General features: G+C 44.1%; 1 protein-coding gene across 3 annotated transcripts; it reads left to right on the top strand.

Annotated features, from left to right (window-relative positions):
• Nucleotides 1-51: 51 nt before the first annotated feature.
• LOC120066093 (apoptosis inhibitor 5-like) lies at nucleotides 52-19,078 on the top strand. Of its 3 annotated transcripts, XM_039017197.1 has the most exons (14): nucleotides 286-360; nucleotides 1,200-1,361; nucleotides 1,589-1,682; nucleotides 4,384-4,449; nucleotides 4,851-5,002; nucleotides 5,410-5,616; nucleotides 6,088-6,192; nucleotides 6,308-6,397; nucleotides 6,788-6,972; nucleotides 10,548-10,641; nucleotides 10,821-10,877; nucleotides 11,000-11,079; nucleotides 11,404-11,549; nucleotides 18,043-19,078. In XM_039017197.1, exons 1-14 carry the CDS (start codon nucleotides 286-288, stop codon nucleotides 18,120-18,122), a joined length of 1,593 nt encoding a protein of 530 aa, XP_038873125.1. In that variant the 3' UTR covers nucleotides 18,123-19,078. The 3 variants fall into 3 exon arrangements, 1 of the variants encoding a protein (XP_038873125.1); XR_005478735.1 differs by lacking the exon at nucleotides 18,043-19,078 and having other exon boundaries at nucleotides 52-360; nucleotides 10,792-10,877; nucleotides 11,000-11,269; nucleotides 11,404-11,508; XR_005478734.1 differs by lacking the exon at nucleotides 18,043-19,078 and having other exon boundaries at nucleotides 11,000-11,269; nucleotides 11,404-11,508.
• The last annotated feature ends 3,467 nt before the right edge of the window (nucleotides 19,079-22,545 follow it).

The raw sequence follows: 22,545 nt of genomic DNA, 5'->3' as shown, positions 1-22,545 counted from the left end.
AACATTGCAGAACGTTGATGTTGTTTGAAGCGGGCCCATGCGCATTAACGTTCTTCCTGATGTTAATTTTGGAAGTAAAGGAACGGACAGCGGGGTTTCGTACACAGCGAGCTTACTAGAAATTTCCTCTCCCCATCCCCTTTTCCAATACACAGTACTACCAGAACGTAGTGTTGCTTATGTTTGGAGAAATTCTATACTAAAGGTGGCGAATTGAAAGTCATATCTGTGGAATATTGTTGGTGGCGTTCTCATTTCGACAACAAGCAGTCCGACGCACGTTTGATGGCGGTCACTATCGAGGAGCTGTATCGTAACTATGGGATCCTTGCCGATGCTAAGCCAGAGGACCTGAGCCAGGTAAGCATCAGATGACTGGCTAGCTAATTGAAATATCTTCCAGAATAGGTACCTTTTCATATCAGGTAAATCAGCAGTGGAAGTTAATGTGAAAGTTAGGCCAACGTATTGGCTACATAGCCCGCATTGTCTGGACATGCTAACAAGTGTTAGCTTGCTAACTACCTAAAAAAGGCCTAGCTAGCTAGGTAACGTTAGCTAACGTTAATCCTGCTTCATTTCAGTTAACGTTTCCCGGCGTTTTTAGTTTAGCTTGCCAGCTAGCTCGGTCATGGAACTACGCTAGCTACAGTAGTTATGTGCGAACAACTTTAACGACGGTTTTAGGTGATAGCTAACTAAGTACTGTAGCTGGCCAATATGAGTTGATGTTGATTCCCACGCACAGCTGCTGCCGAAAACGTACTTAAGCCATGACTGGCAACTTGTCATGTTGGTAAGATTTACAATGTAAAACTCAAAGGCTAACTGGCTCAGGAGGCAGCTGAGGGGAGGACGGCTTATAATAATTGCCGGAGCGAATGGCATGGCCTCAAACGCATGGAAACCATGTGTTTTCGATGTATTTGATACCATTCCGCTCCAGCCATTACCACGAGTTCGTCCCTCTCAATTAAAATGCCGCCAACATCCAGCGCTAGTTACTACTGCTGGCAACTAGCTAACTATTATGCCATTGGCTTCAAACATTGCATGCTTGTTTGGCAGAACTCTGTTTTCTAGTCCTCTACTGAACACTTTTGACCAAATCACTGGAAGCTTTTGAAATTCATGTTGGACAGTGGTGTCATGCATTACAAACTTGTGAATGTATCAATTTGTTTCCATCTCTTCTCCAGCACAAATATGCCTATCAGGTGATCCTTGATGGGGTGAAGGGGGGTCCCAAGGAGAAGCGCTTGGCTGCACAGTTCATTCCCAAATTCTTCAGCAGTTTCCCAGAGCTGGCAGATGCTGCAATCAATGCTCAGCTTGACCTTTGTGAGGATGAAGATGTCTCGGTAAGGATTTTGTCAGTGGGACTATAATTTCCATTTGGAAAATAACATTGTGCACAATGGAGTTGACAAAATATAACATGCATATACCACTATACACACTTGAAACATAAAAAACAAGTTAGATTTGAGAAATCAATCAATGTAGAAGTGTACTTGTATAATGCCTGGTCGGAGTAGTCACACTCTATTTTTCACCTGTTAGTTTTTCTTCTTCCTTCCTCCTGTAGATTCGGAGGCAGGCCATCAAAGAGCTCCCCCGTTTCGCAGCCGGCGAGAACATCGTCAGGGTAGCAGATATCCTCACCCAGCTTCTCCAGACCGGTACAGTACTCTTGAGCTAACCCACCTAGACTACTACTTCTTGTACGTTTCCCGGGAAATACGCTGCGTTCCGTATTGCTGCCTTTCTCAGGTTGGCGTTCAAATGACACATTCCATTATCTAATAGTCTCACACCCGTAGATGCAGGTCGATGGAATGGAGAAACCACAACTTCCTTGGTATTTCACTCTGCCTGTCATTTGAATCCAAAACTGTTACAAGTGAACATTTGGTTACACCCAACTTGGCCAGCTCACAGAAAAATGTCCTCCTATCCTCAGCAATATAACAGGACATGCTTCACAGTCTCTACTAGAGGTCGACCGATTGTGATTTTTCGACGCCGATACCGATTTATTGGAGGACACAAAATTGCCGATACCGATTAATTGACCGAAAAAAATAATAATAATTGTAATAGGGACAATTACAACAATACTGAATGAACACTTATTTTAACATAATATAATACATCAAAATCAATTTAGCCTCAAATAAATAATGAAACATGTTCAATTTGGTTTAAATAATGCAAAAACAAAGTGTTGGAGAAGAAAGTAAAAGTGCAATATGTGCCATGTAAAAAAGCTAACGTTTAAGTTCCTTGCTCAGAACTCGAGAACATATGAAAGCTGGTGGTTCCTTTTAACGTGAGTCTTCAATATTCCCAGGTAAGAAGTTGTAGTTATTATAGGACTATTTCTCTCTATACCATTTGTATTTCATTAACCTTTGACGATTGGATGTTCTTATAGGCACTTTGGTATTGCCAGTGTAACAGTATAGCTTCCATCCCTCTCCTCGCTCCTAACTGGGCTCGAACCAGGAACACATCGACAACAGCCACCCTCGAAGCAGCGTTACCCATGCAGAGCAAGGGGAACAACTACTCCAAGTCTCAGAGCGAGTGAAGTTTGAAACGCTATTAGCGCGCACCCCGCTAACTAGCTAGCCATTTCACATCGGTTACACCAGCCTAATCTCGGGAGTTGATAGGCTTGAAGTCATAAACAGCTCAATGCTTGAAGCATTGCGGAGAGCTGCTGGCAAAACGCACAAAAGTGCTGTTTGAATGAATGCTTACGAGCCTGCCGGTGCCTACCATCGCTCAGTCAGACTGCTCTATCATATCATAGACTTAATTATAACATAATAACACACAGAAATACGAGCCTTAGGTCATTAATATGGTCGAATCCGGAAACTATCATCTCGAAAACAAAACGTTTATTCTTTCAGTGAAATATGGAAACGTTCCGTATTTTATCTAACGGGTGGCATCCATAAGTCTAAATATTCCTGTTACATTGCACAACCTTCAATGTTATGTCATAATTTCGTAAAAGTCTGGCAAATTAGTTCACAACGAGCCAGGCGGCCCAAGCTGTTGCATATACCCTGACTCTGCGTGCAATGAACGCAAGAGAAGTGACACAATTTCACCTGGTTAATATTGCTAACCTGGATTTCTTTTAGCTAAATATGCAGGTTTAAAAAATATATACTTCTGTGTATTGATTTTAAGAAAGGCATTGATGTTTATGGTTAGGTACAGTCGTGCAACGATTGTGCTTTTTTCGCAAATGCGCTTTTGTTAAATCATCCCCCGTTTGGCGAAGTTGGCTGTCTTTGTTAGGAAGAAATAGTCTTCACACAGTTCGCAATGAGCCAGGCGGCCCAAACTGCTGCATATACCCTGACTCTGTTGCAAGAGAAGTGACACCATTTCCCTAGTTAAAATAAATTCATGTTAGCAGGAAATATTAACTAAATATGCAGGTTTAAAAAGATATACTTGAGTATTGATTTTAAGAAAGGCATCGATGTTTATGGTTAGGTACACGTTGGAGCAACGACAGTCCTCTTTCGGGAATGCGCAGCGCATCGATTATATGCAACCCAGGACACGCTAGATAAACTAGTAATATCATCAACCGTGTGTAGTTAACTAGTGATTATGATTGATTGATTGATTAATTGTTTTTTATAAGGTAAGTTTAATGCTAGCTAGCAACTTACCTTGGCTTCTTACTGCATTCGCATAACAGGCAAGCTCCTCGTGGAGTGCAATGTATAGCAGGTGGTTAGAGCATTGGACTAGTTAACTGTAAGGTTGCAAGATTGAATCCCCGAGCTGACCAGGTAATAATCTGTCTTTCTGCTCCTGAACAAGGCAGTTAACCCACCGTTCCTAGGCCGTCATTGAAAATAAGAATGTGTTCTTAACTGACTTGCCTCGTTAAATAAAGGTGTAAAAAAGGGGGGGGTCCAAAAATACCGATTTCCGATTATTATGAAAACTTGAAATCGGCCCTAATTAATCGGCCATTCTGATTAATCGGTCGACCTCTAGTCTCTACCAATAACACACTTCCCAATCCACAATAGCCCAACCTCAGCCTTCACAACAGAACCCCATCCCCCTGTTACTCCCCAATACCTACTGCCCTTCCTCACAGACTTCTGGATAGAGAGAAACTGCCTCCCCCTCTCCTCTCTCTCCCTCTCGCGTTGCCACTCCTGGGTCAACCCCTCTGCTATGATGCTCCTACATTCCATCCCCCTAATGGGACATTATGTATGCTATGGTGGGAGTGGACATTATGTATGCTATGGTGTAGTTTGTGTCAATGGAAGATATGTACTCTCTGTGACAGTGATGGACCAATTGTTATACTCTCTTCTACGCTGGTGCTTACAGATGATTCGGCCGAATTCAGTCAAGTGAACGCAGCGCTGGTCTCGATCTTCAAGATGGACGCAAAGGGTAAGCGTCTCTTTTCTCTCGTGCTTGAATTGGCTTTCAATTGTGAGAAGACGGACAACTTCACGAGTGAACAGGCAGGATAATGTGGCTGATTTTCATGTATTCATGCAAGACTCTACGAAGAGAACTGTTTCTCGGATGTTTTCATACCTGATGCTGGCTTTATGCCACGTGATCTGTTGTGTAGAACCTCGCATAACGCTTTAAGAGATTTGGCAGGCCTCAATCCCAAAAGAAGGGGGAAAATGGGCGTTGGATTAGAGTTAGAAGATGTAGTTTGTTGACGTGAGCATAACATGCTTCTATTCCCCCTTTGGCTCAAGAGCCCCCTCCCAAGGCACAAGTTCTGTATAGCCTCTAAGTACTTTGTCTAGCCAACCTGTATCTCCGCTTTGCCTCAGCTACCCTGCGAGGCCTCTTCTCTCAGATCCTGCAGGGGGAGGACATAGTGAGGGAGAGGGCCATCAAGTTCCTCTCTATCAAGCTGAAGACACTGCCTGAGGACACCATGACCAAGGAGGTGGAGGACTATGTGTTCACTGAGACAAAGAAGGTCTGTTCCATATCTCTCTGCTTTGGTACAGCTATCAAAGTGAATCACCTGGAGTGATACACTCCATGCTGGGGGCTGGTTAGTAGAGCAATTTGTGAAAGGGCTGAAATAGGATGAAGTAGATGTGTTTTTATTACTATTGTTGGCAAACTGAATAGAAGATCTCCGTAGGAAGGATCTGTAATCTAGTTGTGTGTTGGATGTATTTGTAACTGGTCAGCCTAACATTGACTCCTTGATCATGTTCATTAGGGCACAACGTAGCAAATGTCTTGCAAGCGAGAATTACTTTCTGATTGGATGATTCCATGTAGTCCCCTGTTTTAGTCGTTTTTGCTTTGTGCCCACTGAACTTCTCAGCCCTCTGTCCCACGTTGACCTCTGAACCCTTCCCCCTCCAACCCCAGGTGCTGGAGGATGTGACAGGGGAGGAGTTTGTGCTGCTGATGCGCATCCTGATGGCGCTGAAGGGCCTGCAGACGGTGAACGGGCGGCAGCAGCTGGTGGAGCTGGTGGTGGAGCAGGCCTTCCTGGAGCAGGCGCTGAACCCTGCCGACCCCGACACCGTGGACCGTTTGCTGCAGTGCACGCGCCAGGCACTGCCCCTCTTCTCGGTGAGTGATGCATACACACATTATATCACACAAGCCAGGCCCTGCCCGTCTTTTCTCTGTGTGTTATAACACACACACACACACAGGCCAAGTCATAATAATATACTTCACTTCGGGACTTAGTGAGTGCAAACAATTTTGTGTGCCCCCTGTAGGACTTGAACCCATGACCTTGGCATTGCTAGCTCCACACTTTTACCAACTGAGGAAACTGCAATCTCACACTCACAACACACGCACGGTATCACCAAACACACGTACTGTCAATTTTTTGCAAATGGATAATTACTCTCGTAATGAGAACCCTGCGTTTGTTTGTGCCATTACGTCCCATTGTTACTTCTTTCCTATTTCTGCATGTTTGTTGGTCAAGGTTCTGAACTGATTTGACCAACCACATCAAGTAGATAACCCCCCTCCACCCCTTAGAACTTGTTTTCTTCTGAGACTTAAACTTTTTTACCCTTCCAGAAAAATGTCCATTCTTCCCGCTTTGTGACCTACTTCTGTGACCATGTCCTGCCCAACCTCAGCACCCTGACCAGTCCCGTGGCAGAGCTGGACATTCAGCAGGAGGTCAGTTACCGCCCTCCCCTGTACCAACCATACAGAGTTCAGGCAACCAGTCCTCCATGTTGGCGCCAACATGCCAGGATAATAGCATTGTCATTGACATGTGGTGTGTGTGCAGGTGCTAAAGCTGCTTGCTGAGATGAGTCTGTTCTGTGGGGACATGGAGAAGGTGGAGGCCAACCTTCTCATGCTGTTTGAGAAGCTGCTGGTAAGTAACAGGCTAGCTCAGCATTCTAATGAACTTCAGTGTGCTTTCACCATACTGCGTACCCCTCTAGTACCTTCAGATGTCACTATCGAGGGATAGTGGTTAGGAGTTGACCAGGACATGTTAATTTGGTTTTAGATTGGTAAAAGGCTAATGGCCAAAACGGACCGTGCCAACGAGCGGCCGTCCTATCGCATCTTACGACAGAACATTGAGTGTCATTTTCTTTTTTGTTTTACTGAAGATCCTCCATGTTGAATCGCCACTGTTTGTCAACACCCATGAGGTGCTCTGGTGTGCCCGGCCAATGTTTGCTGCGGTCCGTGTTGTCCTTGACTGGTCCTGGCTGGTAAACGACGAACTGATCAACCCCTTCCTCCCTGTGTCTAGGAGTTCATGCCACTTCCCCCAGAGGCGGAAGGCGAGAACGGCGAGAACACGATGAGCGAGGAACCCAAGCTGCAGTTCAGCTACGTGGAGTGTCTACTCTTCAGCTTCCACCAGCTGGGCAAGAAGCTGCCCGACTTCCTCATCGACAAGATCAATGCAGAGCGCCTCAAAGACTTCAAGATCAGGTAGAGGGAGGCTACAGATCATCAGTGTTTATCGCGCTGTCTGTGTGGCTGAATCTGCAACATATTTACAGCCATTTCTGACGTAAAAGTTATTTTACCGAAATCCCTAATTTGTTTAGGGAAAACGTTCCCTATTCCCTCAACCCTTGCTCTCTTTACGTGATGCATGTATGCATCGCATGCCCTATTTGCACGGGACTAGTATTACTCGTAGAGAACGTTGGTTATGTAATTTACTCCAGAATGACCGTCGTTCAAGAAGGACGATTTGGACGGGATTATTTTTTCCCCCAAACTGCCCCCTGTAATTATTTTTTCCCCCAATAAGTTGACTTATGACTGAAGCCTGGAGGTTTTTATTTTAGGCGTGACGATAGTATGTCAACATGTCTGTGTGGTAGGGTCACACTGATAACTCGAGATTGGTTCCCAAGTTTCTAAACCTTTCTTTCCTATAGTGTCGCCGTAATGTTTGAGTTGAGGAAGTGTGATCATAATCGTTAGGATATTTTAGCGATCCGCAGTATGTCCCAATTACCCCCCCCCCCCCCCCCCCCCAGCTTTCAGATGTGAGCTGAACAGTGCAATTGCACTTGAGATGCATTTTAACGCTATGGATGACAGTTATAATTTCCAAACGTTTGGGTCAGTTGTATGCTGCTTTGCAATCTATTAACAGCAAGGGTTGCATTAAATAGGGTCAATTTAAAAAAAAAAAAAAAAAATTATCAATAATACCTTCGAGGCTGTTCTAACAAAAGTGTAAAGTCTTTATTACAGCAAAGCAAATATGAAAAACAATTTTTTAGTTGAAATGTTGCGCGAGGCTTGGTGCTCACGGAATCAGTAGGCTATTAAACAAACACTCAAACAGGCAACATATGCAGGATCTGTCTTCTTTCTGTAGACATATCGATGATCTACGAAGCCAGGCCCGTTTAACAGTTAGGCTATTGATTATCGACCTAGTTACGTTGGGTTCCTCTCCTCACTTGTCTTAGACAAGGCAAGGGCTGTTTTCTCACCTCATTCTGCTGCTTCCTCCGTGGCATTGTGCTCAACACCAATATGCTGGTTTAACTTTTCTGTTATGCACGTAGCAACATGGTCTGGGAAACGGTGGCAATTCAGCAGCACACTGATGCGATTCAGAACCGCGGACAGCGACCGCTATCCAACGAGGGAGAAGGCGCATTTGTTAAATATCATTTTGATTAGTGTTGCACCATAACTATATACAATTTTAATAGGACATGTCTTAGCCTCCACAGTGGATCTGTCCACTCAGACAGGCGTAAATCAGACAGGTGTCTTATACAGTATATCACAAAAGTGAGTACACCCCTCACATTTTTGTAAATATTTGAGTATATCTTTTCATGTGACAACACTGAAGAAATGACACTTTGCTACAATGTAAAGTAGTGAGTGTACAGCTTGTATAACAGTGTAAATCTGCTGTCCCCTCAAAATAATTCAACACACAGCCATTAATGTCTAAACCGCTGGCAACAAAAGTGAGTACACCCCTAAGTGAAAATGTCCAAATTGGGCCCAAAGTGTCAATATTTTGTGTGGCCACCATCATTTTCCAGCACTGCCTTAACCCTCTTGGGCATGGAGTTCACCAGAGCTTCACAGGTTGCCACTGGAGTCCTCTTCCACTCCTCCATGACGACATCACGGAGCTGGTGGATGTTAGAGACCTTGCACTCCTCCACCTTCCGTTTGAGGATGCCCCACAGATGCTCAATAGGGTTTAGGTCTGGAGACATGCTTGACCAGTCCATCACCTTTACCCTCAGCTTCTTTAGCAAGGCAGTGGTCGTCTTGGAGGTGTGTTTGGGGTCGTTATCATGTTGTAATACTGCCCTGCGGCCCAGTCTCCGAAGGGAGGGGATCATGCTCTGCTTCAGTATGTCACAGTACATGTTGGCATTCATGGTTCCCTCAATGAACTGTAGCTCCCCAGTGCCGGCAGCACTCATGCAGCCCCAGACCATGACACTCCCACTACCATGCTTGACTGTAGGCAAGACACACTTGTCTTTGTACTCCTCACCTGGTTGCCGCCACATACGCTTGACACCATCTGAACCAAATAAGTTTATCTTGGTCTCATCAGACCACAGGACATGGTTCCAGTAATCCATGTCCTTAGTCTGCTTGTCTTCAGCAAACTGTTTGCGGGCTTTCTTGTGCATCATCTTTAGAAGAGGCTTCCTTCTGGGACGACAGCCATGCAGACCAATTTGATGCAGTGTACGGCGTATGGTCTGAGCACTGACAGGCTGACCCCCCACTCCTTCAACCTCTGCAGCAATGCTGGCAGCACTCATACGTCTATTTCCCAAAGACAACCTCTGGATATGACGCTGAGCACGTGCACTCAACTTCTTTGGTCGACCATGGCGAGGCCTGTTCTGAGTGGAACCTGTCCAGTTAAACCGCTGTATGGTCTTGGCCACTGTGCTGCAGCTCAGTTTCAGGGTCTTGGCAATCTTCTTATAGCCCAGGCCATCTTTATGTAGAGCAACAATTCTTTTTTTCAGATCCTCAGAGATTTCTTTGCCATGAGGTGCCATGTTGAACTTCCAGTGACCAGTCAGTATGGGAGTGTGAGAGCAATAACACTATATTTAACACACCTACTCCCCATTCACACCTGAGACCTTGTAACACTAACGAGTCACATGCCACCGTGGAGGGAAAATGGCTAATTGGGCCCAATTTGGACATTTTCACTTAGGGGTGTACTCACTTTTGTTGCCAGCGGTTTAGACATGAATGGCTGTGTGTTGAGTTATTTTGAGGGGACAGCAAATTTACACTGTTATACAAGCTGTACACTCACTACTTTACATTGTAGCAAAGTGGCATTTCTTCAGTGTTGTCACATGAAAAGATATACTCAAATATTTACAAAAATGTGAGGGGTGTACTCACTTTTGTGATATACTGTACACCATGCGATTTAAATGTATTTATAGATTATTATTTTTTTTTGCTACTGCTCGACTGAAGAAATCTCGGTCGACCAACAGCCTGTCGACTAAATGGGGTCAGCCCTACTTAAAAGTGAGACTTTGTCCTTGTATTTCTTGGCAATTTAACTTTTTGTTTACAAGCTGCTGTTTTTCAACATTAGCTTGATTCTACTGCTTCAACTGATGGCGAATAGACGCCCTAGCCTATTCAGATCCCAAATCTCAGCCCCGTTACCACGGTAACCTCCCGCCCTTCAAGGGGTAGCTGAACGGTTTCTCTATTTTGACTAAAACTCGGGTCACAAAAAATGAAATGAAATTGAGCAATATTCCACATTACTTCTTACTAATACATTTCTTGTTTTAGAAACATTACAAAGCATGATCATGTGTTTTATTTTTAATGTAATTATGGGGGTAAAATATTTTGGCTGGTAATTGTATGTAATCTACCTGCCACAGTGTCTGGTGGACCAAAAAGTAAATTTTAGGCACTGGTCTCCACTGTAGAGTCTGGATGCCAGTAATGTTAGTCATCTTGTTTCTTCAGTCACTTTAACCCTACTTTGTCTTCTCTCCCACCTTCAGGTTACAGTACTTTGCCAGAGGGTTGCAGGTATACATTCGCCAGCTGCGAGTAGCCCTTCAAGGCAAGACGGGAGATGCACTGAAGACCGACGAGGTATGTATCGTCTCACTGGCTGTTTTGGCTCTCTGAGCGAGAACTTGCTTTGTTTCCTCTTGACGGTATCTCACAAGCCGCAAAGAATCGCGCGGATTCAATCAGGAGGTCTCTGTAGACCTTGTTAACCATGCGTTCCTTCTGTTCTAGTGCAATAGTTTTGTTGTCGTCCCTCTTAGAACAAGATCAAAGTGGTGGCTCTGAAGATCACTAACAACATCAACGTTCTGATCAAGGTGAGACGTTCATATTCAATGTGTTACAACACTGGGTTCCGACCCCTGAGAGACACTGGGTCCCGGCCCTACGTAGCTAGTGCGTCTCTTACATTATCATTACTGTTCCCCTTTCTCTGCAGGATCTCTTCCACAACCCACCGTCGTACAAGAGCACGGTCACTCTGTCCTGGAGGCCTGTCCAGAAGGCTGAGGCTGTAACGTAAGCCTCATGTTGTCACGGGTTACCTGGTGACCGAGAATACCTGGTTTCTGATGGAGTGTTATTAACCTTACACTCTAAAATCCAGAATGTTCAGACCTCGAAAGTAGTCGAGATGAGTTCACATCCCAGGCCATCTTATGTAAATCCATCTCTATGCCGCAATCTGAACTGACCTGGCCACATCAATGTAAGGAAACTAGCAACTTCTCAGTACAAGCACCTAGTCAGACAAGACTGCAAGCGCAACAGTAGTGTTAGCGTTATAACCCCCAACTGACCTCTATGTAACCCTGTGACCTTTGCCTTCTGTGCCCATCACAGACTGAAGCGCCCATCCGGGGAGGAGATGGGCACAGGCAGTACCATGAAAAAGCTGCTGTCCCCCCCACTGCCCCGAAGGAACGCGCGGCAGATATACAACCCCCCCAGCGGCAAGTACAGCGCCACCATTGGCAACTTCACCAACGGTGAGGGTGGCACTTGGGTAGCGTGTTAAACAGTAGAACGTTGCACGGACATTGTATCTGGGTTTTCTTGTTTGGTCTCACCTACCTTAGTCGACTGCACTTGGTGTAACTTAATCACTCTGGGTATGAGTCAGTTACTGAACTGTAAACATGTTTGGTGCCTACTGTTTCTATCCATTGTGTGTGGTGGATATTGTTCACTTCCACCTTGCATTGTGCCTAGGGTTGCAAAGGGGAGGGTATATTACTGGAAACTTTCAAAGTTTGACCAGTAAATGACTAGAATTTTGGTGACTCAAGTTTCTTAAATTTAGTGGCCTTTTAGGTAATTCCAATGATCACAGGTGTCTAATTATCTCTGGCCCTCTGTGTGGGCCGTATCACATGGAAAACATATCAAATAAGGGGATTTTTAGAATGACAATAGAATGGCGTAGCTGTAAAACATTCTATTTTACTAAAGTGTTGCAGAGTTAATTGAAAATAATGCCGTTGTTGATGAGATGCTTTATTTTCATTAATTAGGCAATGTTCTCTTGAACCATGTGATTTATCCACTAGAAACGCATAGACAATATGGATACAGATATAAAAATGTAAAAAATGAATGCTATATATGGTGTTAGGTTCGAAATATCAGAGTAAGAACTCGACGGACACTATGAAAGCTTAAACTAAGTTTATTCATCCCAAAGGGTTGAACAGCTGAACAGACAAAGACACATTTCCAATAGTGGTGGTATGTATGTATATATACCCCAAGCTGGGGTGGAATCTCCTCCTCCTCTCTAAACACTACGTCTTTGTTGCTAGGCAGGAAATGAAGTGACGCGGGTAATAAACTGTTCCTTCTCCCTTAACGTGACCTGACCTCTTCATCACTAATCCACGGTTCTTTACCCATATCAGTGCCTGCCACGTGATCGTTTTCCCTACACTCAGTACATTCCAAGCTTAATTGCACACACCACGTACCTTCCTTCTACATATAACCATTAACTTCTGGTGTAGACACTCTATACCACTGGTTCCCAAACTTTTTATAGTCCCGTACCACTTCAAACATTCAACCTCCTGCTGCGTACCCCCTCTAGCATCAGGGTCAGCGCACTCTCAAATGTTGTTTTTTGCCATCACTGTAAGCCTGCCACACACAGACACACTATACGATACACTCATTCTTATGTTTAATAAATGTGAGTTTTTGTCACAACCTGGCTCGTGGAAAGTGGACCAGTGCACAAATAATAATATAATCAATAATTTTGCTCTTTATTTAAACTAACAAATAAAGTTTTATATGTAATATGGCTATATTACATATAAAACTTTATTTGTTAATCAAATTGTGAATAATTCACCACAGGTTAATGAGAAGGGTGTGCTTGAAAGGATGCACATAACTCTGCAATGTTGGGTTGTATTGGTAAGAGTCTCAGTCATTTTCCACACACAATCTGTGCCTGTATTACATTTTCATGCTAGTGAGGGCTGAGAATCCACTCTCACATAGGTACGTGGTTGCAAAGGGCATCAGTGTTTTAACAGCGCGATTTGCGAAGTCAGGATTATCTGGGTGCAGCTCAATCCAGAAATCTGGCGGTGGCTTCTGATTTTAAATTCAATTTTCACAGAACCGCTTGTTGAAATTTCGATGAGGCGCTCTCTTGTTCAGATATCGGTAAGTGGACTGGAGGCAGGGCATGAAAGGGATAACGAATCCAGTTGTTTTTGTCATCCATTTTGGGAAAGTAATTGCGCAACCAGCTCACTCAGATGCTTCGCTATATCACATTTGACATTGTCTGTAAGCTTGAGTTAATTTGCACACAAAAAATCATACAATGATGGAAAGACCTGTGTGTTGTCCTTGTTAATGCAGACAGAGAAGAGCTCCAACTTCTTAATAATAGCCTCAATTTTGTCCCACACATTGAATATACACTGCTCAAAAAAATAAAGGGAACACTTAAACAACACAATGTAACTCCAAGTCAATCACACTTCTGTGAAATCAAACTGTCCACTTAGGAAGCAACACTGATTGACAATAAATGTCACATGCTGTTGTGCAAATGGAATAGACAACAGGTGGAAATTATAGGCAATTAGCAAGACACCCCCAATAAAGGAGTGGTTCTACAGGTGGTGACCACAGACCACTTCTCAGTTCCTATGCTTCCTGGCTGATGTTTTGGTCACTTTTGAATGCTGGCGGTGCTTTCACTCTAGTGGTAGCATGAGACGGAGTCTACAACCCACACAAGTGGCTCAGGTAGTGCAGCTCATCCAGGATGGCACATCAATGCGAGCTGTGGCAAGAAGGTTTGCTGTGTCTGTCAGCGTAGTGTCCAGAGCATGGAGGCGCTACCAGGAGACAGGCCAGTACATCAGGAGACGTGGAGGAGGCCGTAGGAGGGCAACAACCCAGCAGCAGGACCGCTACCTCCGCCTTTGTGCAAGGAGGTGCAGGAGGAGCACTGCCAGAGCCCTGCAAAATGACCTCCAGCAGGCCACAAATGTGCATGTGTCTGCTCAAAGGGTCAGAAACAGACTCCATGAGGGTGGTATGAGGGCCTGACGTCCACAGGTGGGGGTTGTGCTTACAGCCCAACACCGTGCAGGACGTTTGGCATTTGCCAGAGAACACCAAGAGTGGCAAATTCGCCACTGGCGCCCTGTGCTCTTCACAGATGAAAGCAGGTTCACACGCACATGTGACAGACGTGACAGAGTCTGGAGACGCCGTGGAGAACGTTCTGCTGCCTGCAACATCCTCCAGCATGACCGGTTTGGCGGTGGGTCAGTCATGGTGTGGGGTGGCATTTCTTTGGGGGGCCGCACAGCCCTCCGTGTGCTCGCAAGAGGTAGCCTGACTTCCATTAGGTACCGAGATGAGAACCTCAGACCCCTTGTGAGACCATATGCTGGTGCGGTTGGCCCTGGGTTCCTCCTAATGCAAGACAATGCTAGACCTCATGTGGCTGGATTGTGTCAGCAGTTCCTGCAAGAGGAAGGCATTGATGCTATGGACTGGCCGCCCGTTCCCCAGACCTGAATCCAATTGAGCACATCTGGGACAACATGTCTCGCTCCATCCACCAACGTCACGTTGCACCACAGACTGTCCAGAAGTTGGCGGATGCTTTAGTCCAGGTCTGGGAGGAGATCCCTCAGGAGACCATCCGCCACCTCATCAGGAGCATGCCCAGGCGTTGTAGGGAGGTCATACAGGCACGCGGAGGCCTTGCTTTAACAAAGTTAACCAATTTTCACTGTAGTGTCCAAAACGTCTTTCAAGCTGTCAGGCATTCCCTTGGCAGCAAGAGCCTCTCGGAGGATGCTGCAGTGTACCCAAGTGGAGTTGGGAGCAACTACTTGTACGCGCATTACCACTCCACTATGTATCCCTGTCATGTTTTTTGCACCGTCAGTACAGACACCAACACATCTCGACTACCAAAGTCCATTTGATGTTACAAAGCTGTCCAGTACTTAAAAAATATCCTTTTGAAAATGTGATTTAAAAAATAAAATAAATGTAATCACATTTTTATTTGGCGTACCCCAGTTTGGGAATACCAGCTCTGGCCCATAGCACTCAATATTTCAATAGGATACCTGATAATTAATCCTATTCCAAGTTTTAGGAGTCAGAACCCAGAATCCATCAATAGATAAGTTATTCAAGTATAAATCACCCAAGTTACCGCTCTATTTGTTATTGGAGTTAGTAGAGTTCCAAAACTAGCCATTATTGCCAGAGAGATTTCAGGTTACATATCCCTCCCATTAGGTCCCTCAAGCAGACCACTCCCAGACAGTGAGGGGATTGGATGATCTGGCCTGGATTACCCCGGTGGGAGGAGTTTGCACCATGTTAAAGGGGATTGCATTTGTTTTGGAACGGAGCCAGGTGCTCCATTCAAAGGCACCGGTAAAGCTGTCTCAACAAGTGACGTGGACTAGATTGAGCACGTGTGGTAATGAGTAGGATTCACACGCAAAAGTGATTGCCTTTGATCGACTACCTTTCCAATTAAAACTAGTTTGAAAATTCAAACATGTATTTTATGGAGAAGAGATGTGCAGTACCATTCAAAAGTTTGGACACGCCTACTCATTCCAGGGTTTTTATTTATTTTACTTTTTTCTACGTTGTAGAATAGTAAAGTAAAGACATCAAAACTATGAAATTACACCCATGGAATCATGAAGTAACCAAAAAAGTGTTAAACAAATCAAAATATATTTTATATTTGAGATTCTTCTTAGTATCCGCCCTTTGCCTTGATGACAGCTTTGCACAGTCTTGGCATTCTCTCAACCAGCTTCATGAGGTAGTCACCTGGAATGCATTTCAATTAACAGGTGTGCCTCAAGTTATTTTGTGGAATTTCTTTCCTCAATGTGTTTGAACCAATCAGTTCTGGTGGTATACAGAAGGTAGCCCTATTTGGTAAAAGACCAAGTCCATATTATGTCAAGAACAGCTCAAATAAGCAAAGAGAAATGACAGTCCGTTACTTTAAGACATGAAGGTCAGTCAATCCGGAACATTTCAAGAACTTTGAACGTGCAGTCTCAAAAACCAAGCGCTATGATGAAACTGGCTCTCATGAGGACCGCCACAGGAAAAGAAAGACCCAGAGTTACCTCTGCTGCAGAGGATAAGTTCATTAGAGTTACCAGACTCAGAAATTGCAGCCCCAAAAAATGCTTCAGAGTTCAAGTAACAGACACATCTCAACATCAACTGTTAATAGGAGACTGTGTGAATCAGGCCTTCATGGTCGAATTGCTGCATAGAAACCACTACTAAAGGACAATAAAAATAAGGAAATACTTGCTTGGGCCAAGAAACACGAATAATGGACATTAGACCGGTGGAAACCTCTCCTTTGGTTTGAGTCCAATTTTGAGATATTTAGTTCCAACTGATGTGTCTTTGCGAGACGCAGAGTAAGTGAAGCATGTTCCCTTCGTGGAGGAAGAGATGTGGATGTGCTTTGCTTGTGACACTGTCTGTGATTTATTAAGAATTCAAGTCCCACTTAACCAGCATGGCTACCACAGCATTCTGCAGCGATACATCATCCCGTCTGGTTGCGGTTAGTGGGACTATAATTTGTTTTTCAACAGGACAATGACCCAACACACCTCCAGGCTGTGTAAGGGCTATTTGACCAAGAAGGAGAGTGATGGAGTGCTGCATCAAATGACCTGGCCTCCACAACCCCCGACCTCAACCAAATTGAGATGGTTTGGGATGAGTTGGACCGCAGAGTGAAGGAAAAGCAGCCAACAAGTGCTTAGCATATATGGGAACTCTTCAAGACTGTTGGAAAAGCATTGCAGGTGAAGCTGGTTGAGAGAATGCCAAGAGTGTTCAATGCTGTCAAGGCAAAGGGTGGCTATTTGAAGAATATCAAATATAAAATAAATTTTAATTTAACACTTTGTGGTTACTTTTGGTTACTGATTCCAAATGTGTTATTTAATAGTAGTGATGTCTTCACTATTATTCTACAATATAAAAAAAAATGAAAACCCTTGAATGAGTGTGTCCAAACTTATGACTGCTACTGTATGTTTCTGGACAATCCACCATGCTGCCTTGTTGACAATATAACCGAACGGTGCAGATTCCTGTTCGATTTGAGAAGGGCGCTCCTCCCTCATGCAGCGTTTAGACTAGGGACGCAAAAAAAACGTCATACCAGTCGGCATAGTGGAAGAATGAGTTGATGACGGCAAAAGCAAGCCAGCGTGATGGTATGCGTCGCTATAGTGATTTCAGTAAACAAAACCATGAAAATCAACATCCGGTTGAAAACAATGCTAATGAAGACGTCAAAAGTTGAAATATTTGAGCTCTGGCGGGCGAGTCCCGTCTACCTTGGCAGCTGACGGCATTCACCGCCAGCCTCAACCGCATTTACCGTCGTGCTCTCATTGAAAACAATGACATCTGGTTTGCCTTCTACCTCGTACCATGTAAACGCAGTGTCACCCCTTTTGCCCGTTCATGTCACGGCCCATAGACGGTGCACCGCACCTCAGGTTAATAGAACTCCCTCAGTCCAAACAAAATTCTTGCTTGAGAAATAGTTTTGTTTTAAGTAATTTTTCTTTCTTTTTGACCGGTTGAGTGGAGAACTATTACAGTAAGGTATTTCATTGTTACCCAGAAATGATTTGATATTGAGATAAACGCCTGCGCTGGGCCTTTTAGCTTTAATACATTATGAGTCTGGGCAGTAGTTTTTTTTTTTCTTCCCCATGCCATGTAACCCAATTTATTTCTTACTTTTTACAGGCTGTTTGAGATATACCACATTGCCATCGTGTTTTCTCCCCTCAAACATGGTAAATTACTCAAACTAGGGCCCAGTCTTTCCTGGCCAGGTCAAGCAGTGTGGAAAAACTCATGGCCCTAATGATGAGTCCTTATACTGACCTCCTGTCTGTTTTCCCTCTGTTGTGATTCCAGAGCAGCGCGGAGGCTTCAGGGGAGGCCGGGGACGAGGCTTCGGAGGCAGGGGAGGCAGGAGCCGAGGCCGAATCTACTGAGTCCACCATCTCACACACACACACACTGAATTGCAGCACATCAGAATCCCTGCCGTAGCTGAGGTGGTCTCCACGACCACTGCTCCTCAACCTGTGTCCACTTGTTATTTTTTTCTCTGGCTCCAAACGCCTGTGGTAAAGGAAGTTGTTTTTTTGTTTCCTGTTTTTTTCCCTTCAAAGTAAATCTACTTCAAGAAGACCGGGCGTCAGACTTTTCTACCTGGCGTTTCTACCCCGACACTGTTCCCCGGCGAAGCGGTTGTTCAAGTAGATCAGCGTGTTTTTTAAATTATTGTGAATGTATTTTTGTGGAACCAGAGACTGCCAAGTTGTACCTGATTTGATATTTTAGTCAGATGTTGGATAATCTTTGTTTTACACAATGGTGACGAATGCATTCTTTCTACCTTTTTTTGTTTATTTAATCCTTACATTTGGATTGGCCTACTCTCTTCCCTACTTTGTATTGATCGATAATGAAGTTTTCATCAGAATTTTATCATAAACTTGTATTGAAGTCTCAAACACCTTGACCCTGTTGTTTGTGTAACACCTTGTTAAAATAAGACCGTTACATTGGTTTTTGATGTATTCTGACTTTCTTGTTAGTAAAACTAGATTATTTCCTCCACAAAATAGGTTGTGTGATGCCCAATAGTACAGATTGTTATTAATTGCATGTAGGTTGTCATTCAAACCAGACATGGCAGATTGAGGACATGGGGGGCCATACTTGCCCCCATGAACATAAGCTACCATTTTAAAGTTTCTCCGGCTCAATGCGTTTCAGCCAATTAAAATCGCAGGTTTACTTGGACTTCCAATATTTGTTCATACCTCAGTCCAACTGCACGTTCACTATCACATGTATTTGACTGACTGGTCAAATTGCTCTCTGTAAAGTGCCTAGTAAACGTGATTGTGGCAATCACACATGTTTTTCCCTCCCCTTTTGATATGTGTATATTGTGTTAGTGTGTGGGAAATGGGACGTAGCCTACAGATGACAGAAGATTAATAATACATTTGTTAAGGAGCTACCTCTTTCAGCCTTGGTACATAAACACACTGCAATTGCCTAATCATATTGCATAGGCTATATTACATGGACGTGTACACCTAAATGTAGGACTACAATGCTTTATATGCAATTTTATAATCACCTGCTTTGTCACATGCCTTATGCCTCGAGGATGAGCGTCACAAAGTGCACGGTAGTAGTATAGGTTGCACTCCCATCATCCTACTGATGGCAGTATTGCAGTTATTAGAGGTTTATCGCAAATCGAATCGACAGTCTAAATGTTGGAAAACACTTGGCTGTATTCGTATCGGATGGTGAATTACTTCGTTGACAAAGTAATCTAACTGATCCTTTTCTGTAGGTTACTATAGGAACTCCAATCAACAATATAACCATTCATTCACATCAGATAGTGTCTGCATTATGTTATAACCTGCTAATGCATATGGGACTGTATCGGATGGTGAATTACTTCTTATGGTACACTTCAATTCATGATGAACCCAATTGACCCCCTTAATTCCATATGTAGCCTCGGCTTCCAGGCCGGGGAGGCGAAAGCATGGTGGAGCCTACCCATAGGGTGATTACGCCCTCTCCTGACGAGGAGACTGGGCTATCATTAGTAGCCTAAGCTATGTGGTTTCATCCACTTTGTCACATGCGTTTTGAATCTAGCAGTGATCGTTTTTTTTCCTCAAGAAAAAAAGCTTGACTAGAGAGGGAGGCTAAAAAATATGGTTGCAGTGTCAACCACTTCAATTTTTATTTAACTAGGCAAGTCAGTTAAGAACAAATTCTTATTTACAATGACGGCCTAGCAACAGTGGGTTAACTGCCTTGTTCAGGGGCAGATCTAGCGATCTTGCAGTTACTGACCCAACGCTCTAACCACTAGGCTACCTGCTTCCCCACTGCTTTAGCAGTGTGCGCCACCTATAAAGATAATGGTAGCCCACATTACTGCTATTTGACAAATCCATAAGCTTCTGGGTTAAAAATGTTTTATAATGTTGTACGATTAACTTACATGTTAGGACCTCATTCATATTTTTTCCATAAAACCACATGGATGTGTTTGAAACAGATACAAAATTGTGGGATTTTGTCATATATGCGTGAAAGATGAAAATGTCTAACGTTTGTAGTAGCTAGTAGCCAAGGCAGGTGTCTCAATGAGAGAAGACTTGAAAAAGACAAGATGGTGGTGTACACATTGAGCAAGAAATGTATTTATTTTAATAAAGGGGCATTTTCTAAATTCAAATGAACCTTCTGCAACTGGACACAGACATTTTATGAGACTATTTTTCCACGAATCGAGGACGACAGTATCGCTAAGGTTAGTCGAAGATTCTGTGTTACACCAAACAGTACCTAACCTGGAACTCCCAGTAATGGATACCAAAAATCAATGGTTAAATCCCATCTGGTGCAACAATCAAGCTAACCTCCAAGTTCCTGGTATTTGCACCATTTTGGGAAAACATGGTGTTTGGTATGTACTGTTGTAAAATGTAGCAAAATATTTTTTTCAACCAACTGAACACCCCTTATATTTTATTTTCTTCTGATGAGCTTCACTTGCTAGGATTCGTTTAGTGAATGAGTGAATTTAGAAAACCAAATTACTTTGCTGTCAAAGGAGGATGAAGGTATCATGACCACTGTTTGCTGTAGATCTGAGAAGATTGAACAGATATATATATCTTTTTTTACTTTGACCCCTTTTTTGCCCCAATTTTGCGATATATCAAATTGGTAGTTACAGTCTTGTCCCATCACTGCAGCTCCGCTACGGAGAGGGGAAGGTCTAGAACCATGCGTCCTCTGAAACACGACTCTGCCAAGCCGCACTGCTTCTTGACACTGCTCGCTTAACCTGGGAAGCCAGCCACACCAATGTGTCGGAGGAAAAACTGTCCAGCTGGGGACCGAAGTCAGCTTTCAGGCGCCCGATGAGCTCGATAAGACAAGGAAATCTCGGCCGGCTCAACCCTTCCCTAACCCGGACGACACTGGGCCAATTGTGCGACGCCTCATGGGTTTCCTGGTCACGGCTGGCTGTGATAAAGCCTGGGACATAACCCGTGTCTGTAGTGATGCCTCAAGCACCGCGATTCAGTGCCTTAGACCGCTGCGCCACTTGGGAGCGAATAGACATTAACATTATGGTGATTCTTCATCCTGCCTTCGAATTCGCTGTGTGGAAATATTGCTTCCACCTAACCAATCCTCTCAAGTCTACAGCAAACAGTGGAATTCTGCAGTTATGAGGGGAAATTGTCCCTTACATCATCATAGCACCGCGGTGAGGAATGGGTATACGTATAGTTTATATACAGAGATTAATAGTATTGTTCAGTTACATTAATTGAATTTCCTACCTAAAATACACTACATGAACAAAAGTATGTGAACACCTGCTCTTCGAATATCTCCTTTTAAAATCATTGGCATTAATATGGAGTTGGTCCCCCCTTTGCTGCTATAATAGCCTCCACTCTTCTGGGATGCTTTCCACTAGATGTTGGAACATTGCTGCGGTGACTTGCTTCCATTCAGCCACAAGAGCATTAGTGAGGTCGTGCTCTCAGTCGGCTTTCCAATTCATCCCAAAGGTATTTGATGGGGTTGAGGTCAGGGCTCTGTGCAGGCCAGTCAAGTTCTTCCACTCCGATCTCAATAAACCATTTCTGTGCGCAGGCGCTTTGTCATGACAAGAAAGGGCCTTCCCCAAACTGTTGCCACAAAGTTGGAAGGGCGGAATCATCTAGAATGTAATTGTATGCTGTAGCGTTAAGATTTTCCTTCACTGAAACTAAGGGGTCTAGCCCGAACCATGAAAATCAGCCCCAGGCTGTCATTCCTCCTCCACCAAACTTTACAGTTAGCATTATGCATTCAGGCAGGTAGCGTTCTCCTGGCATCCGTCAAATCCAGATTTGTCCATCGGACTGCCAGATGGTGAAGCGTGATTCATCACTCTAGAAAACGCGTTTCCACTGCTCCAGTCCAATGACGGTAAGCTTTACACTATTACAGCCGGCGCTTTGCATTGCGCATGGCGATCTTAGGCTTGTGTGCGACTGCTCGGCCATGGAAACCCATTTCATGAAGCTCCCGACGAACAGTTATTGTGCTGACGTTGCTTCCAGAGACAGTTTGGAACTAATGCAACCGAGGACAAATTATTTTTTACACGCTGCACGCTTCAGCACTCAGCGGTTCCGTTCTGTGAGCTTGTGTGGCCAACCACTTCGCGGCTGAGCTGTTGTTGCTTCTAGACGTTTCCACTTCACAATAGCAGCACTTACAGTTGACCGGGGCAGCTTTAGCATGGCAGAAATTTGACGAACTGACTTGTTGCAAAGGTGGTATCCTATGATGGTGCCACAT

Source organism: Salvelinus namaycush, chromosome 21 (assembly GCF_016432855.1).
Source record: "Salvelinus namaycush isolate Seneca chromosome 21, SaNama_1.0, whole genome shotgun sequence".
NCBI lineage: Eukaryota > Metazoa > Chordata > Actinopteri > Salmoniformes > Salmonidae > Salvelinus > Salvelinus namaycush.
This window is presented reverse-complemented; position numbering and strand designations above follow the sequence as displayed.

Bases quoted from the DNA above. Each gene is read 5' to 3' on its own strand.
- LOC120066093 (XM_039017197.1), top strand. From the start codon at position 286: ATGGCGGTCACTATCGAGGAGCTGTATCGTAACTATGGGATCCTTGCC. The intron at 5,617-6,087 runs GTGAGTGATGCA...TTACCCTTCCAG, and splicing joins AGGCACTGCCCCTCTTCTCG to AAAAATGTCCATTCTTCCCG. The intron at 10,878-10,999 runs GTGAGACGTTCA...CTTTCTCTGCAG, and splicing joins ACATCAACGTTCTGATCAAG to GATCTCTTCCACAACCCACC.